The sequence below is a fragment of the Erpetoichthys calabaricus genome, chromosome 7, assembly GCF_900747795.2.
Source record: "Erpetoichthys calabaricus chromosome 7, fErpCal1.3, whole genome shotgun sequence".
Lineage (NCBI taxonomy): Eukaryota > Metazoa > Chordata > Cladistia > Polypteriformes > Polypteridae > Erpetoichthys > Erpetoichthys calabaricus.
Window position 1 is genome coordinate 1,150,931 of NC_041400.2, and position 18,875 is coordinate 1,169,805.

Sequence of the window (18,875 nt, forward strand, 5' to 3'; positions counted from 1 at the left end):
GCACCACACGGCCCAGCCCAGCGCTTCAATCTGCTTATGGCGTCCTGCACGGCTAATTGTGAAGGTTACCTGACCCGACGAGCTCCGCTAATCTGCGGCTAATCCCAGCCTGCTGCGCAGCCATGAAGCACACGGCACAAGAGCTCCGCTGGACTCCTCCGAGGCGTCTCGTGCCCGCCGTCCCACACACTGGCCATGTCTCCCGGTCTCGGCTTTCTCCTCCTGTGGGCTCTGACGCGGGTCTCGGCGTTCTGTCCTTCTCAGTGCACCTGCATCTACCACGGGCGGAGCGACGGCACGGGCACCAGGTACGCGGCGTTCGGGGGCTGCTGGCTTGGGCGCGCTTTCTTCTGTAGTTTTAGTCAATGATGAGCGCCATGTAGGTGGGGAGTCTCATTTATTTTATAACGCGCAGGCTTTGAATTCACGTCGAGTGTTCGGATATGGGACCCTTTAAAAAGAAACGGCACTGCCGTCAGCAAAACCTGGGGGGCCGGTGGGCGACACACAGCCAAGGGAGTCGAAAGACAACTCTCACTGTCGCCAGGGCAGTCAGTTTAACTCAGTGGCTTTTGTTAAACACGGCCAGGCCTCCTCTCTGCCACCCCGTCCAGGGTGGGCTCCTGCCTTCTGCTCAGGGTGGCTAGCAAGGACACACCTGCTCCCTGTGAGAGTCTGCTGAAGACCACAGGGACCCCCGCACATGAATCAAGTGCCATCACCAGAGCTCTGGGGCCAGGACGAGGGTGCATGGAGAACAGCGGGACCCCCTGCTTAGTGACCCCCGAGATCAGCAGTGTGCGCGCGCGTGTGTACTGGTGGACGAGTCCGGATCGTGTTTGTGTGCGCACTGCAGTTCACTCGGTGACACACAATAAATACAAAAGTAATACGGCGTGTAGGTAAGCAGCATGCGATATCCAGAAAAATACACAGACAGATGTGAAAGGCGCTCTATAATAGATAGATAGATGATGGATGAAAGGCACTATAAATACATAGACAGATAGATGGCACTGTATACAAGATATTAGACAAAAGACACCATATAACATATAGATAGATGAGGCACTATATAATACAGACAGGTGTGGAAATATAAGGGATAGAAGAAGAACTACGTCATACAGAATTATGTAGTATATAGATAAAGACATAGACTGGTGTATAGGGAAGGCACTATATAATACAGATCATGTGAAAGGTCTTATAAAATACACAGTGAGATGAAACGGCACAAGGTACATAGAGAGAGAGAGAGATGAAAGGCACTATATGATAGATAGATGAAAGGCACTATATAACATACAGATACACAGGGCACTATAATATAATACAGACAGATAAATAAAGAGATATGAAAGGCACTATATAACAGATAATATTTGAACTGGGGACATTTTGCTTTTAGAGAAGCTCAGAACTGTCACAGTAAAGTATCCCCTGTAAGTGCCCCGTATGTGTATGCCAGTCTGTGTGTGCTCTGAGCCCTGCATACTCTTGTGTTGAGATACCTCAGAGGCGATGTGGCCGTGACCATATGAATAATAACAGACACACAGGGTGGTCCACCTGAAGGTGTCGGCCATAGGAGCCCCTGAGCAGCAGGTAGAGCACCAGAGGTGCGGCCCACTCTCGACAGGCGCTGTACACACTGCAACAAAAAGACAAGGTACATGTAGGTCATCTTGGATCCACTTAGTGGGCTTAACACAAAGCTGCAATCCCGGCTCAGGCACTGAGTCACTTTGTGGCTTCAAACATGTCATTGGCTCTCACACTCTGCCCCACCGGGTAGGTGGTCTCCTCTGGCCTATTTCTTTATTTTTGCCTTTATTATCTTAGCTAATCCAAAGCAACTTTCTGAATTCTGCAGTTGGACTTTGGGCAGCAGTAGTGACTCCTGTTGGGTCCCACTGTGAGTCGTCAGTGACCTGCGCAGTGACCAGTAGGGGGCAGCCCTGTCTAACTCACAGCACCTCACCTTCCAAGGCCTACCATTCCAGGTGTTCACAGACATTTTTAAAGTTGGAGTCCAGGCCAGGCCATCTCTTGCTACAGGGAGGCAGGGGTGGGAACTGAACCAGCGTCCTGATGGAGGAAGGCCCAGTGACTAAGCCAACGCATCCTATTGTCTGCCAACGTTGAGGGGACAGCCTGAGGTGTCACTTGCTCTACTCTGTTCTCTTACTGATTGATCAATCAGTTTGATCTGCCACATGATACAAATGCTTTTGGGGGTCACATCCAACCCCTCCATCCAGCTGCATTCATGACAGAACTTAATAAAAACAACTGTACAGTCACAGTCGACCAGAGCCTGCCCTGGTGACATTGGGCAGAAGGCAGAACTCGATCACAGGGATGGAAAACCAGAGCATCCTGAGATAAAGCCACACGTGTACAGGCTGAACGGGTGCCATTTGAATCCAGGACTCTGGAAGTGTGAGACGGCAGCACAGCTCTGTCACAAATAACTAAGTAGAAACTTCTTGCAGACACCATCTTGAGCACCAGTGAGCCCAGGACCAGCATAATCCTCAGAGGTGGACACTTGTGTTCGGCGAGTTGACTTTTGACGTTTCCACACATTTGCTTATCGTGGCTCAACTTCGACATTTCAAGGTTTCTCATGCTGCCCACCTCCCAGTTGGTGATCGTTTCTGGTTAATTTTCCTATCATGTTGCCCACCCCTCTCACCTTTTTTATCTTTTTTGACAGATCAGTGCTCTGTAATGACCCCGACATGTCAGACATCCCAGTCAACGTCCCTGTGGACACGGTGAAGCTGCGGGTGGAGAAGACGGTGGTGCGGCGGATTCCCACAGAGGCCTTTTACTACCTGGTGGATCTACGGTATCTCTGGATTACGTACAATTCCATCTCCACCGTGGACAGCAGCAGCTTCTATAACCTCAAGGTGCTCCACGAGCTGCGCCTGGATGGCAACCTGCTGTCCACCTTCCCGTGGGAGGCCATGCAGGAGATGCCCAGCCTGCGCACTTTGGACTTGCACAACAACCGGCTGTCAACAATCCCGGCCGAGGCGGGCCGCTATCTCAGGAACATCACCTATTTGGATATTTCGAGCAACAAACTCACAACTCTGCCATCAGACTTGATGGACATCTGGCCACCATTTTCTGGAATTGTGAATACTAACCTGGGTCTGCTGCCTCAGCGAGTCATACTAGGTAAATCATGGCATATGTGCCACCTCTGTGTGTGTGTGTGTGTGGTATTGCGTGGGCAGTGGTGGACCAAAGTGGAGGTATGGATTTAAAATAGAGAAGCTGGGTGATATCTCAACAGGAATGGTCTGAACAGGGGACACTGCTGGAGGTGCCAAGACAAGTATTTGAGTGGAACTACTCAAGTAAAATAAAGGTAAACTGAGATAGGAGCAGTGGAGCAGGTAGAATTATCATATGTAAATATGTGCTTTATAAAGTGGCGCAGGTTGTGTAATATTATAACTGTATCGCAAGTTTACCGTGAGGTGATTGTACTTATAGGTACAGACAGTTCTACCAGGAGCACCTGATGGACTGATTGAGAGTGTTTAGAGCTGTTGGGATGAAACTGTTTGTGAACCGCGAGGTCCGTACAGGAAAGGCTGTGAAGTGTTTGTCGTATGGGAGCAGTTCAAATAGACAGCGTGTGCTTGATGCTGTATACCAATAATTCTCCTTTTGATCAGCTGCTCCGAGTGGTACAGTGAGAGTAATATGGAGAAAGATGATCTGCTGTGGCAACCCCTAACAGGAGCAGCTGAAAGATGAAGAAGTAGGTGGACTGAGAGTAAAGCAGCTGTGGTATTTGGAATAGTCTGGCCATTCCGTGGACCATTATATTGTTACAGGTTAATTACAATCAGAGGCCTTAAACTAATGAACAATATGCGGTTAATTTCAGTGTATTTGATAAAGCCGCATCAGGGATGTAAAAAAGAAAAGGAAACCACACTGGAACAGTAGCACTTCTTTAACGCTGGGTGCCGCCAGTTTGCAAAACCGAGTGGAGAACTTGTGTATGCCAAGCATTTAGCTACCGTGAAAATGTGCGTGGCTTTACGCCAAGTTTAGGTTTTGTACATCGCGATTTGAGCGTGGAAACGGGCTTACGCAACATTGTTGTGCATACGCACCGTTTATACACGAGGCCCCTGGGTTGGTCACAGATGGGTCAAAATTCAAACAAAGCTCAAACACGGGAAGGCAATCATTAAATAAGCGAAGTTCAGGACACAGTCAGAATGGTCCTCAAGAGCAGCGCCCACATGTCAAATGTCTTAAAGTTCCACAGAGCCAGATTGCCAAAGACAAGTCACAGTGAAAGGACGTCATCAGTCTTGTTTAAGTGATGAGTTTAAGATGGCCCTGCCTCTTGGGGGACCACCCACAAACAACATGGGGCATAACCAAGGCATTAATACATAAACAAAAAAAGAATATAAATAATAAACACAACCAAAAATGGACAAAAAGGACATAAAACAAAGATCTGAACCCCAGCCCGGGAAGGAATTTTGACTGAAACCTAACAGGCAGCCATTCCAGCCTGGAGTCTTCATGTGTTTGAGGCAACAAACGTCACACACCTGGATTGGGGATTTCCAGAAATTCTTCTCTGCAGCTCCTCTCAAGCTCTGGCTGAACGGAGTGACCAACGGGTTTCACCTGCAGAACACAGGGACGTACAGTACATACATAACACATACAAGTACAAACAACAGGATTTATAACACCAAATACCAAATAAAAGATAACAAAAACATCCCCTAATAAGATAAAACACTTTAGCTGTAGTGGAGGACCTGGCTGAGCCCTGGCATCCCTGGCGCTGTAGCTGAGGGCCCATAATGGGCAGAGAGCTTTGTGATCCCCCCACAGACTTTAGCACTCAATGCTGATTTTTTGCTCTCCTTCTGTTTATTGGGTTCGATACTTTCACTCTTGTAAGTTCTCATTTTAAATGTTCTGGTTTTTGAATTTTGGCTTCATTAAACTAATTGGTCTGCAGACTTGATTTTCTTTACTTTTTGGCTTTGCTTTAACAGGCAAATCCCTTTTGGTGATTTTGATTTTTTTTTTAATGTTTAATTATGGAGTACTAGCCAACCAGCGGCGTACAATATGCTGCATAATTATTTATTGATGGGTGAACACTTCCTGAAGGACACAGTTGTCCAAATGGGTTTGAGGATATGACTGTGAGTGAATGAAAAGATGGAACTCTGGAGAGAGCAACATACAATTGTCTGTGACTGAACACTGGTTTTGGCAGATACAGGCATAGCGTTTTGAAAGTGTGTCCCTGTGCCTTATTAATTGTCATTGCAAACGCCAATCTAACAGGAAATTGTCTTCGTGTAAACGTAAAAGGCAAATTTGAATCTGATGGGGTCAGGGATATCCAGGGAGTAAGGACAGTTTGTGAGGTAGCAGCTGCGATTGTCTTACACTCCAGTACATCGCGGTGAATGCTGGTAACAGTCAGGCGGGCAAGCCATCAAATACACTATGCTCTTAGTATGGTAGGAATCAGGGTTTTCCCCGTTCCTGCAGAACCATCTAAGAATCTAAGAAGAAACATGTTTCTCGTGGATGTGAATCGCTGTATGCAGCGTGTAAAACAGTTTGCGAGGGTGGCAGGAGGAGGGTTAGAGTTGGCGGGCGCAGCTCTGTCGTGCGTATCTCATGGTCTTAGAGTTGGTGGGCGTGGCTCTGTCGTGTCGTGCGTAGTGAATTGTTGGTGGGCGAGTCTCGGTGATTTCAAGGGCAGGGCTCTGTCTTGCATCTTGCCTGCCATGGTCGGCTGCTTTAGTGAATTATATATATAGATATTTTGCTTTGTTATTTGGGCCAGGGGTTTACGCAGTTCCTTTCTCTCTATTGAGTTGTGAAGCTGTTACTCATATTTTGGCCTTTGTAGGCAGCAAAGCCTGCTTCTTGAGTTTGGAGGAAGGCTTACGTTGTCTCCAGGACTTGTGTAAAGCCTTGAAGCCTAATTTTGGGGATGGGGTCTCTTTCAAGGTTTTTGAGCTGGTCAGTTGAAACACACACACACACACACACACACACACATGAATTATCAACAAGGACGATGCAATGAAAGCAACTAAAATGTGTACAAGATAATAATCCTTGTAAGATCCAGGCCTAGTAAGTTATTTACAGAAGTGTTGTGCTGGACGTACGTTTCTCATAGCTACACAAATGGTGTACTCCTTTATCACTATAAGTTAACATGTAGTAGAACTAATAATAATAGAAGACTATTCATTATTTCATTTATTAAATTAAGGACATAAAATTGAAAAACAAATCAACAGCTGAAAAAAATTTCCAAAGTAACAAAATTTTAAAAATGACACACAAATTAAAAAACAAGAATGAATCTGAAGAGGATCAAAGCTAAATAGTAAAGAAAACAAACAAACAAAAGAACCCCAAAAATAATTGAAGAAATTCTCCCAAACCAGGCGAGTTAACCAAACAGAAATGTGAAATGTTAAAAACCTCAAAGATTAGCTGAGATGAGAAGACCATCAAAGTTCTGAGTGGGGAAAGGAGAGCGAATGGCTCAGCAGCAGACTGAGGTCAACAGGAGGTTGGTGTTTATTTGTTTGTGTGATGTGTCATGTCACTGTGATTGTCATGCTGATGACACGTAAGAAGTGACGCCATCAATAGTATGTGTTTTGCCTTGGTGGTTACATAACCTCTTGAAAATGTCTCTTTAGCTTTTCAGATGGCTAGAATCTACATCCATAAAGTCAGCGACTGATTGAGTTTTACTTACAAGTTGACCCTGGCATTAGGTTTTGAGTTTGACTTCTTTTGGCTTTCGACCTTTGATTCATGTCTTATACATTTCTTACTTGGTAGCTTGGTAATTCTTGCCTTGTCAAAATATACAAAACCAGACATTATGCAAAATTGTACTCCAAAACTTACCAAGAAAATGATCACAATACCAAAGTCAATGCCATTCTGGAGTAGCTGCACCCGCCTCTCTTCACTGGCTACCTGCTAGTTTTAGAATCGAGTTTAAGTTGGTAAACGTTAACATTTAACATTATACAAAGTTATTGTCTGTCTGTATACCTGCATTATTATCAATCTGTAATTTAATATTGTTTATTGTATCAGTATGCTGCTGCTGGAGAATGTGAATTTCCCCTTGGGATTAATAAAGTATCTATCTGTCTATCTATCTATTATATAGTGCCTTTCACTCTATCTATCTATCTATCTGTCTGTCTGTCTGTCTATCTATCTATCTAAGTTTTGATTGCCTGTTTAGAAGTCTGTAAATGGTTTAGCACCAGTATACCTCACCAGTCTTAATAAATCATATGCCCCGTCTCATTCTGTATGATCGCCTGACCAGTTGCTACTGGTGGTAACTCGGACACAGCCTACGGGTGATTGTGTGTTTGCGGTGGCTGCTCCGTGGCTCTGGAACAACTTGCTGCTGCAGATTAGATCTGATAGATAGATAGATAGATGATAGATAGATACTTTATTAATCCCAGATAATTCCCAGATCTGCTCTGAATGTGAACATTTTTAAATCCAGATTGAAAACACATCTGTTTTCCCTGACTTTTAATTCAAATTAAAAGGCTTGCTGGTTTGTATTTTATGTTTTGGATAGCCACTGTACTTTATACACGTTGACTGTAATTATGGAATGTTTTTCTGTTATGCTATATCTTATTTATTGTCTTTGTATTATTACTATTTTTACTGTACAGCACTTTGGTGAAAACCTTTGTGTTTTTATATAGGTGCTTTATAAATAAAGCTGACGTGACTTGCCTTGCCCAGAATATACAGGAAGTGTGTGCTTCTCCAGCTGTTATGTCAAAGTGGCTCCAGCCCCCCCAAGGCTCTACATGAAGGGGACAACACAGATGACAGAAAACACTAATCCATAAATACTAAATAATTATTACAAAAAACAATAATCAAATCATAAAGTACAAAGAGACCAAAATCCAATCAATTACACAATAGTAATATTTAAAGAGTGTAAATACAAGAACACAAAGGTTTGGGCAATCCACCCCGTAGAATGTAATGCAAGCGAGTAGCCACAAGAGAGCGTGTCCAACATGGGACTGACACCGAAGGAGAGAGGTCAGGTTTTAATAGGCGGTGGAGAGGAAGAGGCGGGTCCAGGAGGGAAGAGGCGGATGTGAGGTCAGGAGGGGTGTGTGGTCTAGACAGGAATGAGGAAGCTGGTTAGGGCTCAGGTCTTCTTGTCATCTGGTGATCTGCAGAGGAATGTGAAGAGGTGTTAGTGCGCAGCGTCAACGCTTGACTCACAGTTTCACGCCCTTTGAGTGCCTCCCAAGCACACGTTTGTGACAAGAGCTACAAACAAATCAAATTACAAGAACATATATCTGAGCTGGGGATCAAACCCTGACGAAACTGTTGTCTTCTCAAGATTTGGTTTTTTGCTTTCTGGGATTGTTTTCCAGCTTCATTGCTCTTTCTCTGCTGAGTTCATTATTCTTTGTTTAGAGATTTTTTTAGAACTACTTTTGGATTATCTTATTATTACAGTTTGCTATTGGTAATCTCTGTATTTGTCTTAATAAACTCACATTTTTTTAAATAAATTGAATGAACTATTCATAATTTTCCAATGGCCTTGTTGAGTTCTGGGAGTTTTTATGGGCCATCTAGCCTTTCAATATCACACCCCATTATAAGCTCTGAAATTACAAATCCATGATGCCTCTTGTCTTCTTTTAGGTCTGCAAGACAACCCCTGGTTTTGTGACTGTCGAATATCAAAGCTGATTGAACTTTCCAAAATCTATGAGGCTTCTGTTGTCCTTCTGGATCCCCTCTTGGCTTGCAGTGGCCCGGAGAACTTATCTGGGGTTCTGTTCCAGAAAGCAGAACTCGAGCAGTGCCTCAAACCGTCTGTGATGACCTCAGCAACGAAGATTACGTCTCCACTGGGCAGCAATGTTCTGCTGCGCTGCGATGCCACTGGCTATCCGACTCCCATTCTGATCTGGACCCGATCTGATGGATCGCCCGTTAACAATACAGGTAAGAGGTGAATGAGCTGTAATAGCCATTTTGGCGTGTCACTGCCGATTCTTCATTTTCAATGCTAATTAAATTACATTCAGGCTTGGGTAGTGGCACAGTGGGTAAGGCTGCTGTCACACACATTCAGTATCCTAGGATTTGGAGATGGCATGTTGTTTTCTCAAAGCCTGCAGGAAGCACCAAATTTTACAATGAGATACGAAACAAGAAAAGGGCTAGAATCAGAAGCCAAAGAACAAGCAAGTGGTGCAAAGCCAGGAAATCAATCCTAATGAAGAGCACTGGCTAAAACCTTAGGCCAAAAATAACTGTTGATACGATTCCTGTCTGACTATCCGCTGAAAATGAGGTCTCATCTCCAAAGCTTATTCTGAGGCTTCTTCCAAGGCCTTGTAATAAGTATATACATAGATAGATAGATAGATAGATATGAAAGGCACTATATGATAGATAGATAGATATGAAAGGCACTATATGATAGATAGATAGATAGATATGAAAGGCACTATATGATAGATAGATAGATAGATAGATAGATAGATAGATAGATAGATAGATAGATAGATAGATAGATAGATAGATACTTTATTAATCCCAATGGGAAATTCACAAGTGATCAATAAATAAAAACAGAAAAATAAAAGTAGAAAGTACACATACACATACAGTCATACACGGAGCTGCTGAAAAGGTTGCCACTCTCGGCGGCACCAGAACTATCTGTTTAATATGTCACTGTGCTCTGTACAAAAAATATTTTATAAATCCACTCACATGTACAGCTAACACAAGGACAGATTTAGCACACGGGGGCTCATCATTTACAACTGCTAGGCAAGCATTGGAAGACAAGAAAGGGACAACTACGAAAATGGGCATTGTACTATTTCTGTGTGTCAGAGTCAGCATGACATTGGATCTTCTTTTCCTTGTTTGGAATGGCATGATTCACCAAAGTGGGGGCCTGCACATGGAGAAAGAGTATAAAGCCTTGGCACATTGCCCGGCACACCTTTGAAGCTGACGGATAGATGGGAGATACCATCATCTGATCCTGAAAATCCTTCCAGCGAAGCGACGAAAATGGCAGACTCTACACATCGGGCCTCCACTACCCGAAAGGTCTTGTCATGGCTTCCTTTGTCTGTTATGCCGTGTAAGCCGTCATTACAGAAAGCCAAGTTATTTCTCCTATGTGATTTCTTACCGCCGTATCACTAACGGAGGTGTATCGCCTTTCTCTTTATTATAAAAAAAAATCTTGGTGGAAGGGAAACCAGGGAGACGAGACGCGATCTTCTCGGAAGACACTTAAAAGACCCGTGAGATGAAAGAGATTGGCCAAGGAGCGTCTCGCAGGGACCTTAAACATGAGACTTGGTGCCAAGAGATTGCAATTTGACGTCCCGCGAGAATCACTGTAATGTCACGCGAGACAAGGCAGTGAGACAACATTTAAACAAGTTCATGGAGATCTAACCAAGCAGTTGTTGGAATCCTTTTGGTAGTCAGACATCATGTGCTCCCAGCTCTTAAAACAACGACAAGCAACAAGCAGAACTCACAGCCACGCCAGCAGCAGCAGATGAAGCCAGCAGTGTTATACGTCCTGTGAGAAAGAGATGTAACCACACCCTGGGCCAGAAATAAAAAGGACAAGTATTGTTTTTACAAAAGTTTTAAAGTAAAAGTGAAAATAACGCATATGTAACAATTCCCATTGTATATCCAGTAAACCAAACCCAGGGGTGGGTGAGCTAAGCGAGCAGTGGGCAGAGCCCGCTAGTTTATATATTTTATAACATCTAAAGTTTCAGGTTATGTAACACGCCGCAATCACAAAAGAACTTATTCCAACAAGGGAGTTAGCGCCCCCTGCTGGATTCAGGCCTAGGAACCAAAAAAAAAATCAAACTCACCTCATGTTCTTCCACGATTAAAGACGAAAGTCAATCCACAATGGTAAATGTATTTTGGAGCACCAGGAGAATAATGTGGTCAAATAGTAAAGGAAGGTCAAAACCACTAAGCAAAATCGCTAGACTGAAAACAAGGTCAAAAATGATAGATAGATAGATAGATAGATAGATAGATAGATAGATAGATAGATACTTTATTAATCCCAAAGGGAAATTCACTCAAGCAATACGTCTGAAAGCCAATAACTTGATTTGGACTTTATTTTTATTTTCAGGTGTTTATTTTTTTTTTATAGTCTTTTCCTTGGCCTCTAAAAATAACGGAATATAATTTTTGGGGTTTTAAAAGCTAAGGAATTAGCTGGTCTGGTCTATTGTTTGATTTAACTCTTTCAGGGCAGATGTTGACTGGAGGGGTTGACGATGGTAATCAAATATTAACAGTGACAAAACCTGATGTTATGTTTGACTTGGACTCTCTTTGCTAGAAGGAACGTTAGATTCATTGGTATGACTGAGATTCCCTGCGCTCGAGTGAGTAGCAAGGAGCAAACAATGGCAAAAATGGCATCGACATCTGGCGAGAGATTGAAGTGAATGCATAAAGCAAAATACTCAGTGGGCGACAATTGACATATTATCACTGAATTGTACTCTTGACTTGTTGGACTTTGATTTTGATAAAAGTGATCAAAAACAAATGTGAGGTACCAGCATCAGCTGATCGATTTCTCGGCTGATCGTGGTGCTGACCAGGTTTGTGTAGCTAACGCACCTACGACAATGTTTGTGTGGGAGGGCTGCCACTTAAAATGGTAAGAAGTAATAACCAGATTGCAATGCACTTCAGCTGCCACTTCTGATCCTGCTCCCCGCTACATGAAGACAGCCTGGCAGCTGCAGCACACAGCAACAGACATTTTATGTTGATTTCTGTGTGAAACTATTGCTTTGTGTGCTTTTCAGAAAACTGTGTTTTTTGGAAAAAAAATATTCAGCCCTCAAAGAGTTAAGCCATTTTTGAAGAAGCTAACTTTGAAATATGGCTTCTCGATGCACCATTAAGTGCTTCTTCGTAATGCAGGATTGTCAAGCTGCTGCTAGGCAAGAGAGTGCGTCACACATGACGTCATTCCTGCAACGGTATGAAGGTCAGCATCACACATTTGTTTACTGTCTGGATTTGTGACTGACTGATTTAACACTTGAATCTCTGGTGTCGTCATCTTTAAGGTCCCTCTGGCTCCGAATTGTTTTCTGTTCTTGGACTTTGAGTTCTATCTTGCTTAGGTGAAGTGTAAAATTCTGGCATTGGACTCTCTCGCTATGACTCTTGATGTATGATTTTTAGCTCACGTCATTGACATTGTTTATTTCTATCATGCCCTCTTGGCTTTTACCCTGGCTCATTATTACTATCACATCACGTCTCCTGATTGTCTCCTGCATAACACTGCTGCCAGCCCATGCAGTCATTATAGCTGGGATACCATTACAGGAACTTTACAGATGGTTGTTTTAAGGCTTATCCACAATCTTGGACATCTCAAGGAATGAGACAGCTTTTATACCATCACTTTATGCCACAGAGCCTCCAGGAACATGCCCCTTCAGACTGGCCGTCATATCCTGAGTAAAATTTATGTGAATAGAAATACATTTTTTATATAACAACACCCAAACCTCCAGAAATAGACTTTAGAGATTTAGCCACAATCTGGGACATTTCAAAATAACACAGTGCTAGTTTATAGCACTGCGGTGGGCTGGGGTTTGTCTCCTGCCTTGCGCCCTGTGTTGACTGGGATTGGCTCCAGCAGACCCCCGTGACCCTGTAGTTAGGATATAGCGGGCTGGATAATGGATGGATGGATAGTTTATAGCATGTTACAAGTCAGAAACCGTCATCTCAGAATGGTGGTGCCCACTAGAAAAACACAAGGGTGTCATGCAAACAGCAAAAAGTAACTATAAAAATCAACACGTCTATATATAAAAGAAAACAAAAGTAAAACTGAGACCTACAAAACCAAAAAAATCACAAAGATTAAGAAAAATGATCAAAGTTTACAAAAATGATGACACCACCAGCTGTACTGCTCTAGCTACGTGAGCAGAGGGAAAGATAGATTAGGAGCTAAAAATGTAGTCAAGGAGCAAAATGAGGGTCCAAAGCTGGAAATCAATTCTAAAGGGGCATCAGCGGCAAATCACTAAACCAACGCTAAAAAAGTAAAAAACCCAGGAAGTGAAATTCATAAACTTGAGTTGTTCAGAAAGCACAAGCACAGTAAAGGGTTAGAGGAGTGTGCTCAGTCGCGGACAAAGGGCCTGGTGGGATGTTAGTTAAGCTTATGAAGACATGTGACATAACTTTGGAGGGGGAGCAACCAGGGCCCGCATTCAGGCAACTGCTACCCAAACTGATAGTTCCCATAGAAAAAAACATCACAGAAATTCAAAAATAGTCTACTCTGTAATAAAATGCTTCTGTCTGTGTGTGTGTGTGTGTGTGGGCGCATGTCCAGTCCCTCCAAGCTTCTGATTGGTCACTTTGACTTTGGTGATGCAATTGAAAGAGGAGGTGCCAGCCAATAGAGGTAAAGGCGTAGTAGGCAAGATGATGGTTACCTTAAAAGACGGGAAGTATCTGCAAGATAATGAATGTTTTCTCAGTGGGTAACGGTGGCCCGTCTACCACTGGTGGCAGTCAAAAAGCGGATAAGAGGCGAGCAAGGTGCCTCAAAATAACAGAGAAGAAGGCTTTACTGGAACACGCTCAAGAAAGAGGGCACAATACAACAGAGGCTTCAAACACATGAGGATACCGAGGAGAGGCGTGTGAGGGATGTTGACGGTACACACAGGACAAGAGATATCAAATATTTTAAAATGAGCTCTATTACCTGTGCTCGACTAAAATAAAACAGCAGCTCTAAGCATAAGCTACTTATAGAAAATGAAGGTATCATTGGATTCCTCATCTTTCAAAACTAAAATAAGAAATTCAGATTTGAGCATCAAGTAGGCTTTGCGCCCTCAGAACCAAGTTACCCAAATTATTCTCTAATATTTCTGTAATTATTTACCGCTCTGATGCTGATTTTTCTGATGATAAAATAGGTCATTACAATAGCAATGGACGAGAAGAATTCATCATTAATTGCAGAATTTGGCTTAAAGACTAGTCAGCACCTCGTCACCTCATAACAGCCTTAAGGTTTCGATTTTGGTATTTTTCCGTCCTGCTGTTTTAGCTCTACACCGTCCTCAAGAAACTGTGATACACAGACAGACAGACACACACCCATGATCAAGATATCAGTGTTTTTGATACCGGGGACCCTAAAACGTCAAGATCTGTCAACAACCGGAGATTGACATTTTGGACGAATCTAACGCTTTCACTTCTCCCCCACTGATGGTGGGTTATGGTGGGCCAGGGCACAAAGCAAAAATTAGAACAGAATAAAGACTGGTGCCTATGAACTGGCAGCATCACTGTGGGTTGTGTGTAAGTTTGCCCTCTGGTGGCCTGGCATCTTCTCCAGGGCTGGCTCACCGTTCCTGGGATTGGCTCTGGCCTCTGAACTAGTTTAAGCAGGTTTGATGCTCAGGGGTGCCTAGGATTGGTGATTTGAATCCCGTTGTTACAGATTTTTTATTCTTTTTGCAGTTGTTCAAGAGTCTCCTGGAGAGGGTATAAGGTGGTCCATCATAAGCCTCAATGGAATTCTATACAAAGATGCTGGTGAATATCGATGCAAAGCAAAAAATCTGGCTGGGACATCTGAAGCGTCTATCACACTGACAGTAGTTGGGGTCGTGACAACCACTGCCTCCCCAATGAAATTTACAAAAAGGCCTGGCACAGAGCCCAGCAATGTCATGCAGGTGAAAACAGAGCTGCCCACAGAGAGGATAACGATGGCATCTCCCACTACTTTCACTGCCGCCACCCTTAGTGAGCTCCTCAACAGGAAGCTTTCAGTGAATGCTCCATCAAAACCATCGGCCGAGGCTAAGAGGCCTGTGAAGGAGCAGCCTGCCGTCACCAACAGGCGGGTTCAGCAAGAAACTGGTGGCAAAAAAGAGGCAGAGGCCTCAAACAACACAACCTTGTCAGCCGCCATCCAGAAGGTCACCATTAAAAATGTACAGGTAGTGGACCAGACAGAGCGCAGTGCTGTACTGACGTGGAAGGCGCCAGATTCTCCAGTGGGCATCGCCCTTAATGTGGTGTACTCCACTTACGGAGAGAAGGACAAGCAAACCATTACAACCGACATTGGAAAAAGCGCGGTGTTCATCAATGGTCTGACACCCAGTACCAAATACACAGCGTGTGTAAGTCCAAAAGGAACGCAGCCAAGGAAGGACCACTGCGTCGTCTTCACCACCTTAGAGGAGGCTGCTGCCAGCAGCCAGGCACAGCTGCTGATTATTGGCAGTGGCATCGCCTGCGCGGTGGCCCTACCACTCATCATTCTCCTGCTGTATAAAGTTTTGAAGCTCTATTGCAAGAAGGGGAACTCAGCGGACGAGGACCTTGCCAAGGAGACCTACGTCAAGTTTGAGACTTTATCTCTCAAGCAGCGGACAATTGGAGCGACGGGAGACCTCTGGGCTCGGAGGAGCACCGCTGAATCGGAGAGAATGCTCTTGTGTTCGAGATCGAGCATTGACTCTCAGATGACCTTCAAAAGTGACATGTCACGACCAGAGTACCTGTGCTAGCTGTTGGCAATGACATGGCAGACAGGCAGGGGAGGGTGACCCTAAGGGGCACACATCAGGAATGCACCCTCCAGTATTTATGATGTCGACTCTGGAGATCATGGCACATCTCCAACCAATGAGCCTGAGGAAATGAAAGAAAAATCAAAGACAAAAGGATCACAAAAGGTATCATTTATACAAAGGTACCAAAATAAAACAACTCGATCAAAGTGAATCTCGTCCACACACCTGCAGAGTATTTCACTTCAAGAAACCGACCTTGGTAGTGTATGTTAACATTTATTCCATTTTTCCAGGAGATGATCTTGGACACAATGTGCAAAATGACGACTGTTTGTTTGTTTTTCCATTTACTGCGTGATTTTGCTTTTTTTACTTGATACTTTATAAGTTTGTTAAATGGTAATTATTTTAGATGATTCTGCATTTGACCGATTCAGAAACATGTAGGTATCTTACACAATGAGACATCTCGTATATTTTGATTATTTTGTATGAAGGACATTATTTAAACCTCCTAAAAGTATGTGAATTGGATGACAGGCACAAACAGAGCCAAGAAACAAGAAACTCTACAGTGGCAGTGGCAATGTAAATACGTGTTTCAGTGTAGGAATATGGGCACCATTTGGAAGGGGGCATGCTCTGTATGGGCAGGGTGCTTCAAAAAGTCATAGGCAGGAGTGCCAGCACAGATAACAGGATTGCAGCCTAGGTGGAAGCCATGGTGTTCCCCATGAGAAAGAGAATGAGGCCTGATGGAGAACAATTAGAGGTGGCAACACCTTGTGACCACTAGAGAGCACATGTCCATGAGCGGTCTCGGGCTGCGGGCATTATAAGAGCAGTTACAGACTACAGACAGAGTGCAGTAACACCAGACGTCCCTAGAGGGCAGGCTAGCCTACTGGTCCTGGTGCAGAAGTAACTATCCATGACCCCGGAAGTGACCCTGGGAAGCCTTACATGCTGCCTTATGGCCCAAAGTCCATATGTGGAGTCGGGAAAGGAGAGAAGGCAAGTGCAGGGGGCAGAGGTGGGTCATGAAGGGTGTGGCACTTGGACTTAGCAGGCAGGCAGGCAAGACCTGTAAAAGTAGGCCCACGGTGGCAGCAGCAGCTATCTGTCAGCTCTCTATACGTTGTACTATTCAGTTGCCCCTTTGTTCACCTATACCTGTGTGTTTGACCTAATAAAGACTCCATTTTTTATTGTATACGATTGGCCTTCTTGGTAATTGTCTGAGTAGAGGGATACTACAAGAGTGCAGCTTGTTGCCAGAAAATATTAAAAATTATCATTATTGGTCAATTTCAAGGACTTAGACACCATCTCTGCAATTATTTTACAGTCCCTACCCTTCAAAGATCCAAGAGGACATTGGGAAAAAGATCTCTTAATCAATATATCAGAAAGGGAGTGGAAAGTAGCAATGCAGAGACTTCACTCGAGCTCCATATGCACAAAGCATACAATTGTTCAACTCAAAATTATATATCTCGCCTAAAACTGTCCAAAATGTTTCCAGGGCAAGAACCAACCTGCGAACGCTGCAATAAAGTCCCAGCCTCACTGGGTCACATGTTTTGGGCCTGCGCCAAGTTAACATCATTTTGGACCAAAATTCTGAAGTGCCTCTCAGACAGCCTTGGTGTCCCAATCCCGCCTAACCCATTAACAGCTGTGTTTGGTGTTCTTCCAGATGGGTTTAAATTGGAGAAGGACACACAAACGGTGATTGCATTCACTACACTTTTGGCACGCAGACTTATTTTGCTAAACTGGAAGAATCCTAACTCTCCTCTTTTAAGTCAGTGAGTAACCGATGTTTTATACTATTTGAAATTGGAAAAAATCAAATATTCAGTTAGAGGATCTGTACAGAATTTTTTTAAAACCTGGCAGGATATAATCAATAATATTTTAGAATAAGCTCTTAAAGCACCGAGGAAGCAATTATCTCCGCATTTCTTTTTCGTCTCCATTCATCTCTACTGGTCTATTAAACTCATCAATTTAGGTACAGTATGTCTACAAGCCTTAAGTTGTACCCCGTTGGCCATGCTCCCTCTCTCTCTGTCAGGGGTGGGGGTCGACTTGTTTTTCAATCCTATTTTTTGTAAAAATTGATCAATTTGTATGAATGGTTACAATAAAATTAACAAAATTAAAAAAAAAAATGATCACATTAAATGGTAAAAAGATTTCAATTCATTGTGCATATTGCCAGGTAAGTGAGCTTGGGAATGGTGCTCTATAAATAAAATATCATTATTATTATGAAGCTATTGTCAACAGAAATACAAACGCCCGACAAATAGGATGACCCGTTTTTCACTCGTGATCTGCTGTCTATAAGGCGTTTCAAATATTGGTTATGTTGACCAGTGCTTTTCAACGTCAGGCTTTTATATTACATGCTGTGAGAGTAAAGAAAACCAGGAGCTCAGAATTGTCACAGCTGACTTCAGACCACACAGACCTGACCTGATATCAAATTTCAGAATGTTGATATTGAAATTAAAACATGTAAAATAAAGTGTACTGTGTCAAGATTCACCCTCTCTCATTTTACTGTACTTACTACCTGATACCAGTTTCCTAAGTGAAGATCTAATATTTTGAAATATTCCAACCACACTTGTGTACTGGATGTTTGCCCCTGGACTGCTTTCGGCCTCTTCACTTTACTTCCAATTTCCTGACACGTTTAGCGCTGACTGTTAAATTTATCAGCGTAACTGTAAGATAGATGCCTAATTTTCTAGTATGTCTATGGGTATTTTGGCAGGCGGTTGGGGTCCACCACCTCTGCACACTATATTTCCAGGGGGAGCAGCCCTGGACAGTGCAATACCTCCCCCTGGACGCTAGATGGCCGCCCCCCTGGGTTGGAGCGATGCCTCGGTTTCCCACAGGGCTCCATGGGAATTGGAGTTGGGTGCAGCCCTGATGGATCCTGCAGGCACTGCCAGGGGGTGCTGTATTTGGGACTCCTGAGCCCGTGTGGGCAGCGTATATGTCACACCCGGAAGTGCAGCTGGAACTTGGTGATCAAGCACCTGGAGCACCCATAAAAGGAGCCAGCGACCACCACTCAGAAGCCAGTGTCCGGTGGAGGAGGACAAGGTTGCT

At 43.7% G+C, this 18,875-nt stretch overlaps 1 protein-coding gene across 1 annotated transcript; it reads left to right on the top strand.

The window, feature by feature from the left end:
- Window positions 1-16,566, top strand: lrit3b (leucine-rich repeat, immunoglobulin-like and transmembrane domains 3b). The gene is made up of 4 exons (XM_028805985.2): window positions 1-308; window positions 2,723-3,195; window positions 8,773-9,078; window positions 14,677-16,566. The coding sequence occupies exons 1-4, from the start codon at window positions 196-198 to the stop codon at window positions 15,735-15,737; spliced, it is 1,953 nt and encodes a 650-aa protein (XP_028661818.1). The 5' UTR covers window positions 1-195; the 3' UTR covers window positions 15,738-16,566.
- Window positions 16,567-18,875: the final 2,309 nt, after the last annotated feature.